Here is an 18,096-nt window from a genome sequence, read left to right as displayed (position 1 = left end):
ACATGTACCACTAACAAACAATCATGTAATTCATTTGGCTTTTGGTTTTTTTTCTCCAAAATGTTTTGGGCGCATTCATATTCATAAGAAAGGACACCTTGCTACAAAGGACAGTGGCAAGGCTCCCCAAGAGCGTACTTTGCCCGCAGGTTTTACTGTAGCATAGAAACGTATTCCAATAAGATTGCGCTAAAATATAAAAAATGAAAATAAATAATAATCAAAAAATATCTCAAACACTTCAAACACACTTCAAACACACACAGGCCGTAAAAAGTAAATATTCGCCATAATGGCTTGAGATTTACTGGCCGATGTGAATGCGTGATGTATTGTGTAAAAAATTCCATCTCACACGTCAGAAATTAATATGTAAATCGCCGTGAGCTCTTGTGAGAAGGGGCGATTAATAAATGTCCATTATTATTATTATTATTATTATTATTATTATTATTATAATGGTTTCTCACATGATGAATATAAAAAATGAAAATAAATAATAATCAAAAAATATCTCAAACACACAAATACTGGTTTTTCACACGCATTTACACGCAAATACATAGTACCAAGTAGTCCCTAAATCATCTGTGATTACGCTTGCCCAAAACTAACAATTTAAAAAATAATAATAATAATAAATAATAATAATAAATGAGCATTTATATAGCGCAACATCATAACTTTACAATTATGCTCTTTGCGCTTGACACATTTAAAATTAAAACACAGTTATACAAGCATTTACATCTACATTCATAGTCAACAACGCTTAATTAAAAGCATACACCATCACACATACATTACAAAAGATTCTTCCACTAACTAAGTAATAAAAACATGAATAAAATAGGTAGTAAAAAACAAGGAAATATGCGGTGGAATGGAAACAGTACGGAGCGAGAGAAAGAGTGATACTCGTTGGTGGTGAAGACGAAAGGTGTGGATTTGCTTGAAGGGATTATCATTTCCCGACAGGGACTGTCATCAACACAGTTTGAACATTTACGTGGGTACGCACTGACTCCTGACGTAGTGTGCATCGATTGTTTCTTTTTGAGATGCGTGCAGAGACTGTGTTATCAACAGTCGGTGTTGGATGGTAGCTAGGACAGCTCCAGGGCGATGCTTTGTATACAGCTGGTCGCATACAACCTAGCTGTATGGTGTTTGCAACAGGCACCTTTCCCTGTAGAGACTGCTTGTTTTAACTGCTCCGTGCGATGACTGCATATTGTTGCATTCAACTCTGCTGCGTCGGGTGGCCTGGCACTACAGTCAAGACAAAAAATTAACAATAGACAAACATAAGACTCCGGTATTCATCAAACAAACAACCACGAGGTTTAATTCACACACGTTTTCACACAAACAAAATCAATAGGACTTTAAAGCTAAGAGGGGACACTGAAGTCACACACCAACAAAACTGGACATTCAGTGATTCACACAGACAAAATAGAAAAATGTCACAAAACTTTTTTTTTAAATAGCGACATCATGACGAGCTACAGTCTTGCTATCCAAGAAAGCAATCAAGCGAGTAATCATTCAAGTTGCATTTGCCTGGATGAAGAGAAGAGAGACTTGAAGGCTCACTGTCCGGGAGCAAAGAAGAATTAGCAACGGTCAGCTGACTGTAAACATTAGATTCTGCGTGACCTAGTTTTAGAGAGAGAGAGAAATTAAGTATTTTCCGTTTATAACAGGATGACATTAAATTAAGTAAAAAATGAAGTTTCAAAAATAAATACAAAATTTAGTATTTTCCATTTATGAGGCTGAAAGTCGCTTGTTCATTTCAATGCTTGTTATTCTCTAAGAAGCCAGGAGAATAGTTCCGAATTACTCTCACTTACTCTATTACACATGTCATATGCATTTAGAGCACTTACTTTTACCTTTGTTTATCAGATTAATAAGGGTAATAATACATGCAATAACATTCTTTTTTTTGGCAGTGATCACTCACTGTGATGAGGGAGTTCACTATCATATAAAATAACAGTGACTGACAAACTACGTACCAGTAACTAACCTATTACCAGAATGTCCTAAACACAAAAACAGTGTGTCTTTCTTAAAGTCACAGTCCTTACTATGTAAACGATTCGACTCGCCATGAGATGGCGAACAGAACGGTTTTAAAGGGACCTTTGATGGCTAGACTAGTTGACTTCACAAAGTCCTTTTACAGAAAATACAGTGCCAAAGCTTCGTTCAGCGAGGTGCATGAAGTAGACTTTGCGAAGTCGATTTCGCCCAAATAATGTCAGGCTTAAACAAATGAGAAAATGAAAACAAGGAAAATGGAGGAAAAAAGAATAGACACATAACCAAGCAACCAAGAAACAAACTCACTATCCACACCTGCTTGGGAAACAGCGCTCAATGAAGACCCACTGCCGTATTCAGAAGGTAGGGATTTGTTGTCAATGCTCAGATGATTGCTGTCATCGTTTTCTCTTTGACCTTGTGTGAAAAAAACACGTACTGACACCCATTAAACAAGAAGAGCAAACGCTCGATCGAGTCACTTTCGCAGTTCTGAATATTATATGAGGCATCAGATGGACAGGAAGAAATTGCTATTCACAACACAATACAGATGTAAATAATTTGATGTAAAGAATAATCCTATAAACTAAAGTTTGAATCAAATCCGATGAATAGTTTCAGAGATATGATATTTCAATTTTTTTCCTTCAAGACATACCTGTGACCTTGAAAAAGGTCAAAGGTCACCAAAGCAGACGTCAAAGTGTAGAGGTCACTGGGAGTCACGTTCACATAAAATTTGAGCCCGGTCACTTTTATAGTTTCCGAGAAAAGCCCAACGTTAAGTTGTGTGTTGCCGAACAGAAAAGGCTAGTTATCTCCCTTGTTTTTCTGATAACGTTCGTAAAAGGCTACAGATGTAAATACTTTGATGTAAAGAATAATCCTACAAAGTTTCAATCACATCCGATGAACTTTGTCAAAGATATAAAATGTCTAATTTTTCCTTTGACGCTGACCTGTGACCTTGAAAAAGGTCAAAGGTCAACGAAACCATCGTTAAAGTGTAGAGGTCATTGGAGGTCACGACTAAACAAAATATGAGCCGGATCGCTTTGATAGTTTCCGAGAAAAGTCCAACGTTAAGGTGGTGTCTACGGACGGCCGGCCGGCCGGACGGCCGGCCGGATGGCCGGCCGGACAGACTAACACTGACCGATTACATAGAGTCACTTTTTCTCAAGTGACTCAAAAAGAAGTTGGAAAAACAAAAGCTAGAGCAAAGAAAATGCATATGCACATATACAATAAGAAGTTGAAGAAAATAACTAGATCAAAGAAAATACATACACTTATAAAATAATATTTGTCATGAACATAATGTTATGTGTTCTTGCTTGTGGAAAGAGCAAAGATGTGTGGTTGCCGTGAGGGGCATTGAGTTGAAAGAGAGCGAGGTGGGGGAAGGGGAGTAACTACATACCATAGTCTGACAGTCCAGGAAGGGCACGGTTGCCTCCCCTACTACCCTCATTTCCAGCAGGTTGTTTTGGCACGGTTTCTGAATCGTCTGCAAAAAGATGAAAATAATTTCTTCAAGACAAATGTTTTATCAATAAAGGGTGTTGAAGGTAGGGATTTGTTGTCAATGCTCAGATGATTGCTGTCATCGTTTTCTCTTTGACCTTGTGTGAAAAAAACACGTACACACATTCAAACAGAAGTTGGAAAATAAAAAGCTAGAGCAAAGAAAATACATAAGCACATATATAATAAGAAGTTGAAAAAAATAACTAGATCAAAGAAAATACATACACTCATAAAATAATATTTGTCATGAACATAATGTTATGTGTTCTTGCTTGTGGGAAGAGCAAAAGACAGATGTGTGGTTGCCGTGAGGGGCATTGAGTTGAAAGAGAGCGAGGTGGGGGAAGGGGAGTAACTACATACCAGAGGCTGGCAGTGCAGAAAGGGCACGGTTGCCTCCCCTACTACCCTCATATCCAGCAGGTTGTTTTGGCACGGTTTCTGAATCGTCTGCAAAAAGATGAAAATTATTTCTTCAAGACAAATGTCTTATCAATAAAGGGTGTTCTGTCAGTGAGAAAAGTGCACACTTGTTCAGTTAAACGCAAGATACAGATGAAGAAGCAGGCACCTGGTGGGTTAAGGGTGGTTATTTTTTTTAGATCAACCAGGTCAACTTATAATTATGCAGACCTGCGAGTGCCTTATCCCTCTTCGTTTGTACACGCAAGCACAAGACCAAGTGCGCACGGAAAAGAGATCCTGTAGTCCACGTCAGAATTCGGTGCGTAATAGAAACACGGAAAAACCCAGCATGCCTTCCCCGAACGCGGCGTATGGCTGCCTAAATAGCGTGGTAAAAACCCACTCGTGCAAAAACATGAGTGAACGTGGGAGTTTCAGTTTCAGCCCATGAACGAAGAAGAAGAGAGAGAAGCACGAAAGGTTCAAAGCTGCTTTACAAAAAAACAAGTCGCGTAAGGCGAAAATACAATATTTAGTCAAGTAGCTGTCGAACTCACAGAATGAAACGCAATGCCATTTTACTCGTAGCATCGTCAGGCCACCGCTCATGGCAAAGGCAGTGAAATTGACAAGAAGAGCGGGGTAGTAGTTGCGCTAAGAAGGATAGCACGCTTTTCTGTACCTCTCTTTGTTTTAACTTTCTGAGCGTGTTTTTAATCCAAACATATCATATCTATATGTTTTTGGAATCAGGAACCGACAAGGAATAAGATGAAAGTATTTTTAAATTGATTTGGACAATTTAATTTTGATAATAATTTTTATATATTTAATTTTCAGAGCTTGTTTTTAATCCGAATATAACATATTGATATGTTTTTGGAATCAGCAAATGATGGAGAATAAGATAAACGTAAATTTGGAGCGTTTTATAAATTTTTATTTTTTTTTTACAATTTTCCGATTTTTAATGACCAAAGTCATTAATTAATTTTTAAGCCACCAAGCTGAAATGCAATACCGAACCCCGGGCTTTGTCGAAGATTACTTGACCAAAATTTGAACCAATTTGGTTGAAAAATGAGGGCGTGACAGTGCCGCCTCAACTTTCACGAAAAGCCGGATATGACGTCATCAAAGACATTTATCAAAAAAATGAAAAAAACGTTCGGGGATTTCATACCCAGGAACTCTCATGTCAAATTTCATAAAGATCGGTCCAGTAGTTTAGTCTGAATCGCTCTACACACACACACAGACACACACACACACACACACACACATACACCACGACCCTCGTCTCGATTCCCCCTCGATGTTAAAATATTTAGTCAAAACTTGACTAAATATAAAAAGAAAGAATACGCTTCATGTCATACAGGCTAAATATTTCGCCTCTTGAGGACAAGATTATGTGGGTTATATGAGAATTCGAGTTTTACGCCCTCTAGGCTTTTGGTGAGATGCACAAGTGTATGCGTGTTTAGGTGGTATCAGCCATCTGCACTTATGGCAGAATGACCGATGTCTTTTACGTGCCACTATGGTGACACGGGGGTGGGACATGGCTACCGTCTCTGGGTCTGCACATGAAGTTGACCCGTGTCTGTCCCTGCCCGGAGTCGAAGCTACTGAACTTAGTTTTATAAACGAAACATCACCCTCGTGTACGTGTGCGTTGTCCCTTGGTCGAGAAGGCCGTGAATGCGGCGCGGGCAAGGGTGGCGGGCTGCTATTGCTGGTTGCTTGGGAGATGTGATTAATGTCGACGGGTGTGAGGTATCTATCTGTTGAATCTGTTTCAAGAACAGAAGATCAAACAAACACAGATATACAAGCAAGAACGCACACAGGCATGCGCGCACACACACTCACATACACACGCACGCACCCACACACACCTACTCGCAAAAACTGACACACACACACACACACTGACACACACTCACACGATAACACAAACATACTTACGCACGCCGGCACACTCACACACACACACAAATAATTGATACACTGTATGTACATCAGATACATAAAATTAGCAGAGACAGAGACAGACAGACAGACAGAGACAAAGACAAATACAGACAAAGACACAGAGAGAGTCAGACAGACAGGCAGAATGACCGAGGTCTTTTACGTGCCACTGTGGTGACACGTGGGAGGGACATGGCTACCGTCTCTGGGTCTGCACATAAAGTTGACCCGTGTCCGTCCCGGCCCGGAGTCGAAGCTGCTGCAGATCTAAACTTAGTTTTATGAAGGAAACCTCACCGTCGTCTGCGTTGTCCCGTGGTCGTGAAGGCCGTGTGTGTGGCACAGGGACGGGTGGCGGGCTGCTATTGCTGTTCGCTTGGGAGATGTGATTAATGTCGATGGTTGTGTAGTGTCCATCTGTTGAATCCATATCAAGGACAAGAAATCAACACACAAAAAACAGACAGACGCATACATACCCGCGCGGGCAAACACACACACACACGCACGCCCGCACGCAAATACCCCATGCACGCAAGCACGCGCACATAGGCACGCACGCACGCACACACACACACACGGTTGTGCTCGGGCGCACACACACAAACACACACACACTCGCGTACGTGCGTGTATGTGTGCGAGTGTGTGAGAGAGAGAGAGAGAGAGAGAGAGAGAGAGAGAGAGAGAGAGAGAGAGAGACAGAGAGAGAGACAGACAGACAGACAGACAGACAGACAGACAGACAGACAGACAGACAGACAGACAGAGTATAAATTACACGTCTTTCCCATGTACACGATATCTGTGAAAGCTACCGTCTGTTTCTTCCTTGTCCTTATTACGCCATTTCCACACAGCAAAGACAACAGCAGCACTGAGAAGGAAAGCGGCCAGAAGAGAACCCACTCCTATTCCGATTCCTTTCTTGAGTGCGGCGTTTACTGCATCTGTTATCAACAACAGTAACATTGGCGTCATCACACTAGACGATTTTCGGCAAGAACTCCGTTGGGTTTGTACGGGTTGTTAAAGTAATATCCTTGCTTTTCCTCGGACAAATAGATTCACCCGTGCTCCCGTCCGCGTGTTTCCGACACACCCCTCGCTAGAGATTGGCCCCTCCAATATTTGTCCGAGTAAAAGAAAGGGTATCACAACCCATACCAACCCGAGAGAATTATTGTCGGAATTCGTCTATAAGCATCATATCATTGTCGTTGTCGTCACTACGTTTTCATCGTTGTCGTCGTGCTTTTCATTGCTATCATCGTCGCTTCTGAAGTCGTCATCATTATCATCACCATCTTTGTAACAATGAGTACGATTATCATTGCTGTCACAGACTCTATCGTTTTCCTCATTATTAACCTTTGCCGGATGCCGCTTTTGACTACACACTCCCGACGATGCGAGTTTGTCTGAACCCATACATTTGAAAGAGGGTTTTTACTGTTTATTCCTCTAACGACGATGCGGGTTTGTCTGAACCCATACATTTGAAAGAGGGTTTTTACCGTTTATTTCTCTAACGACGGGGTGGGTTCAGGGAAACCCACAGCGCTACTTCAGTGGGTGCATCGAGTTTCTCCCTTCACCGACTTCTTGCAGGGGAGGGAGAGGGGGAGGGAGAGGGGGAGGGAGAGGGGGAGGGAGAGACTGAGAGACTAAGAAAGAGAGAGAGAGAGAGACTAAGAAAGAGAGAGAGAGACTAAGAAAGAGAGAGAGAGAGACTAAGAAAGAGAGAGAGAGACTAAGAAAGAGAGAGAGAGACTAAGAAAGAGAGAGAGAGACTAAGAAAGAGAGAGAGACTAAGAAAGAGAGAGAGAGAGACTAAGAAAGAGAGAGAGAGAGACTAAGAAAGAGAGAGAGAGAGACTAAGAAAGAGAGAGAGAGACTAAGAAAGAGAGAGAGAGACTAAGAGAGAGAGAGAGAAAGAGACTAAGAAAGAGAGAGATGGAGATTAAGAACGAGAGAGAGAGAGAGACTAAGAAAGAGAGAGAGAGAGAGACTAAGAAAGAGAGAGAGAGACTAAGAAAGAGAGAGAGAGACTAAGAAAGAGAGAGAGACTAAGAAAGAGAGAGAGAGAGAGAGACTAAGAAAGAGAGAGAGAGAGAGACTAAGAAAGAGAGAGAGACAAAGAAAGAGAGAGAGAGACTAAGAAAGAGAGAGAGAGAGACTAAGAAAGAGAGAGAGAGAGAGACTAAGAAAGAGAGAGAGAGAGACTAAGAAATACAGAGAGACTAAGAAAGAGAGAGAGACTAAGAAAGAGAGAGAGAGACTAAGAAAGAGAGAGAGAGAGACTAAGAAAGAAAGAGAGAGAGACTAAGAAAGAGAGAGATGGAAATTAAGAACGAGAGAGAGAGAGAGAGACTAAGAAAGAGAGAGAGAGAGACTAAGAAAGAGAGAGAGACTAAGAAAGAGAGAGAGACTAAAGAGAGAGAGAGAGACTAAGAAAGAGAGAGAGAGAGAGACTAAGAAAGAGAGAGAGAGAGACAAAGAAAGAGAGAGAGAGAGACTAAGAAAGAGAGAGAGAGAGAGACTAAGAAAGAGAGAGAGACTAAGAAAGAGAGAGAGAGACTAAGAAAGAAAGAGAGAGAGACTAAGAAAGAGAGAGATGGAGATTAAGAACGAGAGAGAGAGAGAGAGACTAAGAAAGAGAGTGAGACTAAGAAAGAGAGAGACTAAGAAAGAGAGAGAGACTAAGAGAGAGAGAGACTAAGAAAGAGAGAGAGAGACTAAGAAAGAGAGAGAGACTAAGAAAGAGAGAGAGAGAGACTAAGAAAGAGAGAGAGAGAGAGACTAAGAAAGAGAGAGAGACTAAGAAAGAGAGAGAGAGAGACTAAGAAAGAGAGAGAGATTAAGAAAAAGAGAGAGAGAGACTAAGAAAGAGAGAGAGAGAGACTAAGAAAAAGAGAGACTAAGAAAGAGAGAGAGAGAGACTAAGAAAGAGAGAGAGAGACTAAGAAAGAGAGAGAGAGACTAAGAAAGAGAGAGAGAGACTAAGAAAGAGAGAGAGACTAAGAAAGAGAGAGAGAGAGACTAAGAGAGAGAGAGAGAGAGACTAAGAAAGAGAGAGAGAGAGAGAGAGAGAGACTAAGAAAGAGAGAGAGAGACTAAGAAAGAGAGAGAGGGAGACTAAGAAAGAGAGAGAGAGACTAAGAAAGAGAGAGAGACTAAGAAAGAGAGAGAGACTAAGAAAGAGAGAGAGAGAGACTAAGACAGAGAGAGAGAGAGACTGAGACTAAGAAAGAGAGAGAGAGAGAGACTAAGAAAGAGAAAGAGACTAAGAAAGAGAGAGAGAGACTAAGAGAGAGAGAGAGACTAAGAGAGAGAGACAGATAGAGACTAAGGGAGAGAGACAGAGAGAGAGAGAGAGAGACAGAGAGAGAGAGACAGAGAGAGAGAGAGACAGAGAGAGAGAGAGAGACATAGACAGACAGTCAGATAGACAGACAGTCAGATAAACGGATAGACAGATAGACGGATAGACAGATAGACAGACAGACAGAGCAACTGACAACAGACATACAGACAGAGAGATACGGACAGAGAGACAGACAGTCTCTTGGAGACAAACAGGCAGACAGACACTGTTCCGCCGCTTTGGTAATTATGGGTGTAGCAGAACCCGCGCCGTCGGCAGAGGGATAGTTACAATCACTACTACTCTTTAAAAGTATGGGTTTGTGTGAACCCGCGCCATCGGTAGTGTTTATGTAAATTATCATAGTCAATTAATTTTAATGTTTTGTCATGTACACACTAAAAATTTGCAGACAGAGAGCAAATTAGGTGTGTGAGAGATACTTAAAATTTCAAAACGATACCTTTAATGGTTCCAGAGTTACAATGATTTTAGTGTGTCTCTGGGTACAGGTGAACCCAGGAAGCACGGCAAAGGTTAATCAGCTCCATCCATGCATCTCTAGATTTCTTGTCTTCAACTTTCAGCCGAAAGCGAGAAACAAACTTGACGATGATGATGATGATGCAGCATGATAATCATCGTCATCACCACCATCGTCATCATCATCGTCGTCATCATAAGCACTCGTCGTCGTCATCATAATTACCACCATCATCATCATCACCATCGTCATCATTATTATCATCATCACCATCGTCATCACCATCGTCATCATCATCAACAACAACTTCGGTGTGTAGTCTAAATGTGACCTTTGTTTTTTTTAATTACTTCTCGCTGAAATTTAATGATCTTTTAGGACACAAGAGCTTTTTAGGCGCCTGAGGCATTCTTAAAAGCTCATTAAAAAATTCCAACTGGTTTAAGAGATATTTGCAATCAAACACACTTCTGGGTCCACACGGACCCACGACGAAAAACAACACACACAACAACAACACCAACACCAACAACAATAACAAGAACCTTCATCCACAACAGCGACACTTGAGGTTGGAGGTAACTGCGTCTGTGGAGATGATGGCGCGTCAGCTTTGGGTTTCACTGGAACATTGAAATGTGTGTCTTACAGAGTGCTGTTGTTGCAGATTGTTTTGTATGTGTTGTTGTTGTTGTATTTGTTGTTGTTGCTCCTGTTGTTGTTCCTGTTGTTGTTAGTGTTGTTGTTGTTGTTGTTTTGCTTTGAAACTGACATTTACTGTTCTAAATACCGAGTACAAAGTCCGTGACTGAAAAATAAAATGTGCAGTCGTGTGTATTGTTGGTGAAATGTCACCCGGGTATATACTATTTGTGTCAGGAATTGCACTACAAATGCAACGAACCAAGCGAACTATGACAACCGACAAGCAGATGCAGCAACAAAAACACATTACCATTGAATTTAACAACAAGAACATAATTATAGAACATATACATGTAGATAAATGTATATATATGTACGAGTATGTACATTTTTTTGGCATTCTTTTTGTGCTTGGTGCTGCAGGTGAAGTGCAAGCACTATATAGACTTAAATGTGATAAATAGAAAATACTACATGGCTTGCTGTGTCGTACCAGATTTACACGAGTTTTTTTTAAATATTGAACTGCGAGCGAGAGCGAGCTGTTCACTATTTGAAAAAGCAACGAGTGTAAATCTGGTACGAAACAGCAAGCGATGTAGTATTTTGTTTATCCTACATACTGTACTTACGTGTATTTTACTGAAAATGTCCTGCAGTCGAGGCAGCTAACTTGAAGACGCTTGTTTTGGAACCTCGATCTCTTCTAAAGCCTCGTGCAATCTATTACGTCAAAGTAAAGAAACGTCACTCTGAAAGTGTAGCGTGACGTGTTAGTTCTAAAAATTCATCGAGGGTAATTAGCGAGCGCATTTTTTTCTTTCTATAATTACGTTTGTCTCGGTGACTTTGGCATCATAGGCTGTGGAAAAACAGGTCCCTGCTAGACTTGCTTGACATGACCTCATTTACATGATATACACACGTGTGATTTGAACGATTAATATCTCACGAGTGTCTCTCTCACGTATGTAGGATAAAATCAATATCCTAATGTTCTTTACCAGTGAATTCAACAGAAGGGGAGATGTTCCCAGGTAAAATCGACACCCTGTATCCGTAGCGCTCACTAACGGCGGGAAGGCCTTTGCTGAAGGAACAGTTACCACAATAATACACAAAGCCCCCTTCGGAACAGTCGCTTCGAGTAAACTGTGTTTGGGAACTTGGTAATGCCACTTCCTCTTGATTCTGGAAACGGACGAGAGAAAAATATACAGTTATCTGTTCGCAAGAACGCACAAGGCACGCACGCACACACACACACTCACACATGCTGCTAGCGCTCGTACGCACGCAGTCACGAACATACACACACACAAAAACACACACACACATACACATACACACACACACACAGTACATTGCGGCGACAAACTCACTCCATTTTTTTCAAACCATTGGCAAGAATATTTTCCATGGGACGAGAACATTCTGGAAATGTGGCACGTTCCTTCTACCATACTTCGATCTTCGTCAATGGTCACTTGACACTGGACATCTGTCGGTGTGTCTGCAAGCAAACTTCGCGTAATAATCTCATTACGAGACGCGCGCGCGCGCGTGTGTGTGTGTGTGTGTATGTATATATGTGTGTGTGTGTGTGTATCTGTGTGTGTGTATGTATATGTGTGTGTGTGTGTGTGTGTGTGTGTGTGTATGTGTGTGTGTGTGTGTGTATGTATATGTGTGTGTGTGTATGTAGGCCTTTCTCTCTCTCTCTCTCTCTCTCTCTCTCTCTCTCTCTCTCTCTCTCTCTCTCTCTCTCTCTCTCTCTCTCTTCTTGTCTCTCTCTCTTCTGTACTGTACTGTCCGTCTGTCTGTTTGTCCCACAAACGCATATATATGTCCCTTCAGGCTAAAAAGAACCTTGCTTCAAAATACTGGGAGCTTTATCTCTGCTCTTTACTCCATGTCTTTTCCTTTGACATTGCACATCGTTGCCCTTCATTCCCTATCTTTAACAAGATTTTCTCAAATAAAATTGCCTTGGCGTTTTTGGACGTCCTGTCATAATTCGTGCAGCGATCTGAATAACGATTAAATAAAGGAAAAATAGTTGGTTGGTTGGGTTTTAGTTTTCATTTCATGTCCCATCAACGCAGCGGGGTGTCCCGTAATAACACCTTTAGAGTATCTGCACTGTGGGGAATGGAAAGAAAAGAAAAAATGCAAGGATTGAGTTACACTATACGTGTTCATGAATCCATGCAAGTACGAGCAGCCAACCCAATCTTTTGAAATCCATCCTCCCCGCTTGATTCTTTTCAGTTGTTAATCTTCCTGCTATTCGAGTCATTTGGGGACAGGGGCAAATCAAGTGCAGGATAAATGGGAACAGAGAGAGAGAGAGAGAGAGAGAGAGAGAGAGAGAGAGAGAGAGAGAGAGAGAGAGAGAGAGAGAGAGAGAGAGAGAGAGAGAGAGAGAGAGAGAGCGTGAGATCTAGAGAGACAGGGAGAGACAAAGACAGAGAGACAGATAATGAAAGAGAGATACAGAGACACAGAGAGAAAGAGGCATACATTCGGCTCAGTCTATCACAGTACACTGACGATTCCAAATTGCTCACATCTTTTCATAATTGTTACTTCAAATCTTGGTTAAAATCTTGATCTCCTTTAACAAGTTAAAAAGTTGAAAAGCTTGCCGGGGGGGATAGGGGGGGGGGGAGTCCCGGAATAAAAACCCGTGACAGTATCTGCACCGTAGTGTCAGGGGGTCACGAATATCTTTTACATCGACACTCAACTGATAGGCTGGAAAACACGTCAGCGGGATGATGAAGTTAGCTACGTAACCCCTACCACACATGCCTTAAAGGGCAGAATATACCTGCGCAGTTTCAGCGGCACAGGCGACGCACTGCATATCATTGATGCTGCGATTATGACGAGTACTTGACCTGTTTTACTTTCAGGCAACGTGTAGCGGGCTGGGATAAGCTGCAATGCGTCGTCTGTCCTGCCGAAGTTACGAAGGTGAGCGCCAGGCCTTATGTAAGTTCCCGCATACCCACGGTGTGGGAGACGTTCTATGCGTACACACCGTGATAGCGCGTTCCAAGTCATGGAGTTGATACGTGTATGTTACAGCTGAGAGCATGAAGTGCTTCCTTGTAAACATTATTTACCATGTGCGGTTTTAATTCTTTGAACAAACACGCGACTAAGCCTCAATTTAGTTAGTTAGTTGTTGTTGCTTTTTGGGTCCAGCGGACCATATAGGCCAAATCAGGACCCCACAAGTTTAACATTACACATATTTAAATTAAACCAATTTTACTACACAAACTAAACGTCAATGCATGCAACGAACATGATATGGAAGGCTCCCGGGTCTTGCCTATTTCGCCAGTTGTCTTTTCTTTTTGTCCATGTTTTTACATTTAGTCAAGAGGGGGGAATCGAGACGAGGGTCGTGGTGTATGTGTGCGTGTCTGTGTGTGTGTGTAGAGCGATTCAGAGAAAACTACTGGACCGATCTTCATGAAACTTGACATGAGAGATCCTGAGTATGGTACCTCCAGACGTGTTTTTCATTTTTTTGATAAATGTCTTTGATGACGTCATATCCGGCTTTTCGTGAAAGTTGAGGCGGCACTGTCACGCTCTCATTTTTCAACCAAATTGGTTGAAATTTTGGTCAAGTAATCTTCGACGAAGCCCGGACTTCTACAGCCAGCATGCTTTCTGTGCAGAGTTTAAATTTGAGAAACGTATTCCCCAAATAGCCTCTAGTAAAACAATTAATTAATCTAAAACCCAACTACACATGTCGAACTGGACAGAGAGAGAGAGAGAGAGAGAGAGAGAGAGAGAGAGAGAGAGAGAGAGAGAGAGAGAGAGAGAGAGAGAGAGAGAGAGAGAGAGAGAGAGAGAGAGACAAACAGACAGGCAGTGAGAGAGAGAGATCGAACAGAGAAACAGCCCCCCACCCGCACCCTGACACACACACATCCCAATACTCACAAACAACATCAATGGAGCACTCAGCGACACGGCCGCCATTTTCACAGCGCCATGTTCCATCCGGGAACCGGCCGACACTCATGTCGGGAAGGATCACGTGACTTCTTCTCGTGTGCTCGTTAATGTCGGTTTTAATCATCACATTGAAGGTCGAATCACAGAACCACACAGGAGAGGAGGAGGAAGGGGAGTGCGTAGAGCAGTTGGAGATGATCTGTCGTGGATTTGATGTGTTCCGATCTTGGAATGTCCATATAGTGAAACTGGTCATGTCGAGGTCACCAGAGACAAGAAGGAGGTCCTTGACATGATCTTCCACCGACATGGAACCGTCGCTGTTACACCCTATTATGGCTAGCCCTGCGATTGAGAAGAAATTCAAAACAGGTAAGACTGCTAACGCTCCAGAATCAAGATTGGTTGGTCGGTTGGTTATTGTTTTTAAAATTAGTCAAGTTTTGACTAAATGTTTTAACATAGAGGGGAAATCGAGACGAGGGTCGTGGTGTATGTGTGTCTGTGTGTGTGTAGAGCGATTCAGACTAAACTACTGGCCCGATCTTTATGAAATTTGACATGAGAGTTCCTGGGAATGATATCCCCGGAGCTTATTTTTCATGTTTCGATAAATACCTTTGATGACGTCATATCCGGTTTTTTTGGTAAAAGTTGAGGCGGCACTGTCACACCCTCATTTTTCAATCAAATTGATTGAGGCCGGACTTTGGTATTGCATTTTAGCTTGGTGGATTAAAAACTAATGTATGAGTTTGGTCATTAAAAATCAGAAACTTGTAATTAAAATACTTTTTTTTATTAAACGATCCAAAACCAATTTCATCTTATTCGTCGTCATTTTCTGATTCCAAAAACATATACATATGTTATACATGTATTTGGATTACAAACAAGCTCTGAAAATTAAAAATATGAAAATTATTTTTAAAATTATTTTTTCGAAATCAATTTAAAAACAATATTATCTTATTCCTTGTCGGTCCCTGATTCCAAAAACATATAGATATGATATGTTTGGATTAAAAACAAACCCAGTAAGCTAAAAAGAATAGAGATACAGAAAACCGTGTTATTCTGCTCAGCGCGACCACTACCGCACTATTCTGGTTTGTCGATTTCACTGCCTTAGCGACGAGCGGTGGACTGACGAAACTACGAGTGTGCGGTCTTGGTGAAAAAAGCAGTGCGTTCAGTTTCATTCTCTGAGTTCGACAGCTTGACTAAATGTTGTTATTTCGCCTTACGCGACTTGTTGATACTTGTTTGGGTCAGGTCACACTAAAAATGTACATTGTTTAAAAAAAGCTCATTTCTTTTAGAGCTGGGTACTACAAATCTTACAAAATTACACACAACAGCAACTGAAACTTAATCTTGCGTTTAAACCGTCAAAAAATGTCTTACAGCATAGGCATGTGCCTGAACTTGAAATTTAAATCTCTTCCTTTTCGTCTAGCCTGCTTTTTTTCCCCCCAAGTCTTCAAAAAATTAACCTCAATTTAAAATAGTGCTTCTGATACGTTGCACGACATCAACAATCATTCAAGTTGCTCAAAAAGTGCGTGCATTTTGTTTAGTGCGTTACCACATTGTCGTTGAAAGAAATCATTATTTTTATTTTTTTCAATTATTTTTTTTTACAATTGTTCCGTTTGAGATGGTCTGCAGGTTTCGACGCGGGGCATCCAGCTTTTACGAAATCGATGTTTTAGGGTGACTGTGGTTTCTGATCGGCTGTATAAACACTATCTTGTGTAAAATCAAGCTGCGAGTTGCGTACGGGTTTGAAATGAATGCTCTTTTTGAAAGTATAGATGGTTTTCAGAGCAACAGCCTCGTCGCAAAGATCTACACCACAACACACCTGTCTAGTTTATTCATTGCAAATAACTTATGTTTATGCCAAGACCTTTCTCAAAAGTGAATGTCTTGCAAAGATACTTCACACACTCCACCAGCACACACACACACACACCCACCACCCGCACACACATACACACACACAAACACACACACGCGCGGTTTCAGAATTTTAATATCACAATGTATCACAAGTTGTGTGGTACGAACTGAACGTACTTACGTATATGCATTATGAGGGGGACTTACCTTCACAGAAGGCTAGAGTTGCTGTAGACAGTATGAACGATACGATCGACGCGTTCTTCATCGTGCTGTCGTAATGGAGTTGTTGTTTTTATTCGAGCTCACTGGATCCCATACCTTTATAGTAGCAATCGAGCTGCGTTTTTTTCTCGTCTGAACAAAAATCGCACCAGCATATGGTTGACTGGTTCTTGGTTTGTACCGCCCCTTCTACCTATATGGCTACGCGGAAGCGATTTAGTTTGTTTCTTTTCTCAGTGTATACGTACTACGATGTCCCCTTTGCTCAAAACCATTAACGTTTGCCAGTAGCCCCCCGCGGGTTAGGGGGAGTCGCATATTGGTTGGAACAAGAAAGAATTTACCCGATGCTCCCCAGCATGTCGTAAGAGGCGACTAACGGATTCTGTTTCTCCTTTTACCCTTGTTAAGTGTTTCTTGTTTAGAATATAGTCAATATACAATTTGTATCTTCCTTCTCCAGTCTATACTTTACACACACAAAGACAAACTACAAGGAAATGAATAGATATATATTACATAAAAAGTCCAAAACCAAGCCAGAATGTCGCATCTTTTTTAAAAATCCAAATTTTCGGCCCGCAGGCCTTCTTCAAAGGTACACAGACAGACGCTTGGTCTTATTATTGTGATGTATAAATAAGCTTTTTAAGCTTTAAAAAGTTTTCCAACCTTCGTTGTGTGGAGTGGTGCGGAGGAAAAAGAGTTTCTTGAATTCTGTATATATATCCCATGTTTGGGAGACATTTGTATGTGGGAATCCGTCGATAAGGAGACAAAAGGTTTAGGGAGACAATTTTCTGTCTCCTTTGCGTTTTCACGGTGTGTACGCTCCCGTTAAAGAGTTTTTACCATGAGCGGGCATTGCAATCGACTCGGAAGCCCACAAAAGAAGCATTGAACTCGTTTGCTTTGAATACGCTGCAGTAAACAGCAAAATAAATGTTGGAACTGAATATCTCGCAGTCGCCGCCAAGATACCTTAGAGAGACCGTCAGTTTTTCTTGAGTTATTGAATGAATATGGAATATTGTTTCAAAAAATGTGTACAGGGAAGTTTTTTAAATAAACTCTCACATGTTCATACGAATCAATGTCGATTATTTCTTTTCATCAAAGAGAAACACCCATTTCGGTATATTTTTCACGCAAAGTGAAAGTGTGAGCCACCGCGAAACCCATGCAGTGACGTCACAGAGCACGCCGTCTGCGGGACTGAAATCGTGGACTGACGTTTCCACACCGACCTCCTGCATTTGGGTGAGTTTTTCGATATTTTAACGTTTTTTAATCAGATTATGTTGGAGTATTTATCACACCTGCAGCAAAAGTTTGTGATCTGACGAAGGTCAATGATTTTGAAGCGTTTTCATCGGAAATCTGGCCTGATATGTGATAATCTTTTCTCCCGCCACGTACTTGAACTTGGGCTCACATGCAGAGTCCATCACTGACGTTTTCATCCAGATAATTTTTCTGGATGTTCATGTTTACTGTGAACTTTGGTTGCAACATT

The 18,096-nt window shown here is 41.4% G+C and overlaps 1 protein-coding gene across 4 annotated transcripts; it reads right to left on the bottom strand.

The window, feature by feature from the left end:
- Nucleotides 1-29: 29 nt before the first annotated feature.
- On the bottom strand, nt 30-16,839 carry LOC138973520 (uncharacterized). Of its 4 annotated transcripts, none has more exons than XM_070346227.1 (10): nt 16,563-16,836; nt 14,436-14,795; nt 11,849-11,979; nt 11,471-11,657; nt 10,367-10,444; nt 6,268-6,387; nt 3,952-4,038; nt 3,482-3,568; nt 2,362-2,472; nt 30-1,272 (listed from the first exon to the last, which is right to left on the bottom strand). In XM_070346227.1, exons 1-10 carry the CDS (start codon nt 16,621-16,623, stop codon nt 1,244-1,246), a joined length of 1,251 nt encoding a protein of 416 aa, XP_070202328.1. In that variant the 5' UTR covers nt 16,624-16,836; the 3' UTR covers nt 30-1,243. The 4 variants fall into 4 exon arrangements, with proteins under 4 accessions (XP_070202328.1, XP_070202329.1, XP_070202331.1 ...); XM_070346228.1 differs by having other exon boundaries at nt 2,371-2,472; nt 16,563-16,835; XM_070346230.1 differs by lacking the exon at nt 3,482-3,568 and having other exon boundaries at nt 16,563-16,839.
- Nucleotides 16,840-18,096: the final 1,257 nt, after the last annotated feature.

The sequence above is a fragment of the Littorina saxatilis genome, linkage group LG8 (assembly GCF_037325665.1).
Source record: "Littorina saxatilis isolate snail1 linkage group LG8, US_GU_Lsax_2.0, whole genome shotgun sequence".
In the NCBI taxonomy this organism is placed as follows: domain Eukaryota; kingdom Metazoa; phylum Mollusca; class Gastropoda; order Littorinimorpha; family Littorinidae; genus Littorina; species Littorina saxatilis.
This window is presented reverse-complemented; position numbering and strand designations above follow the sequence as displayed.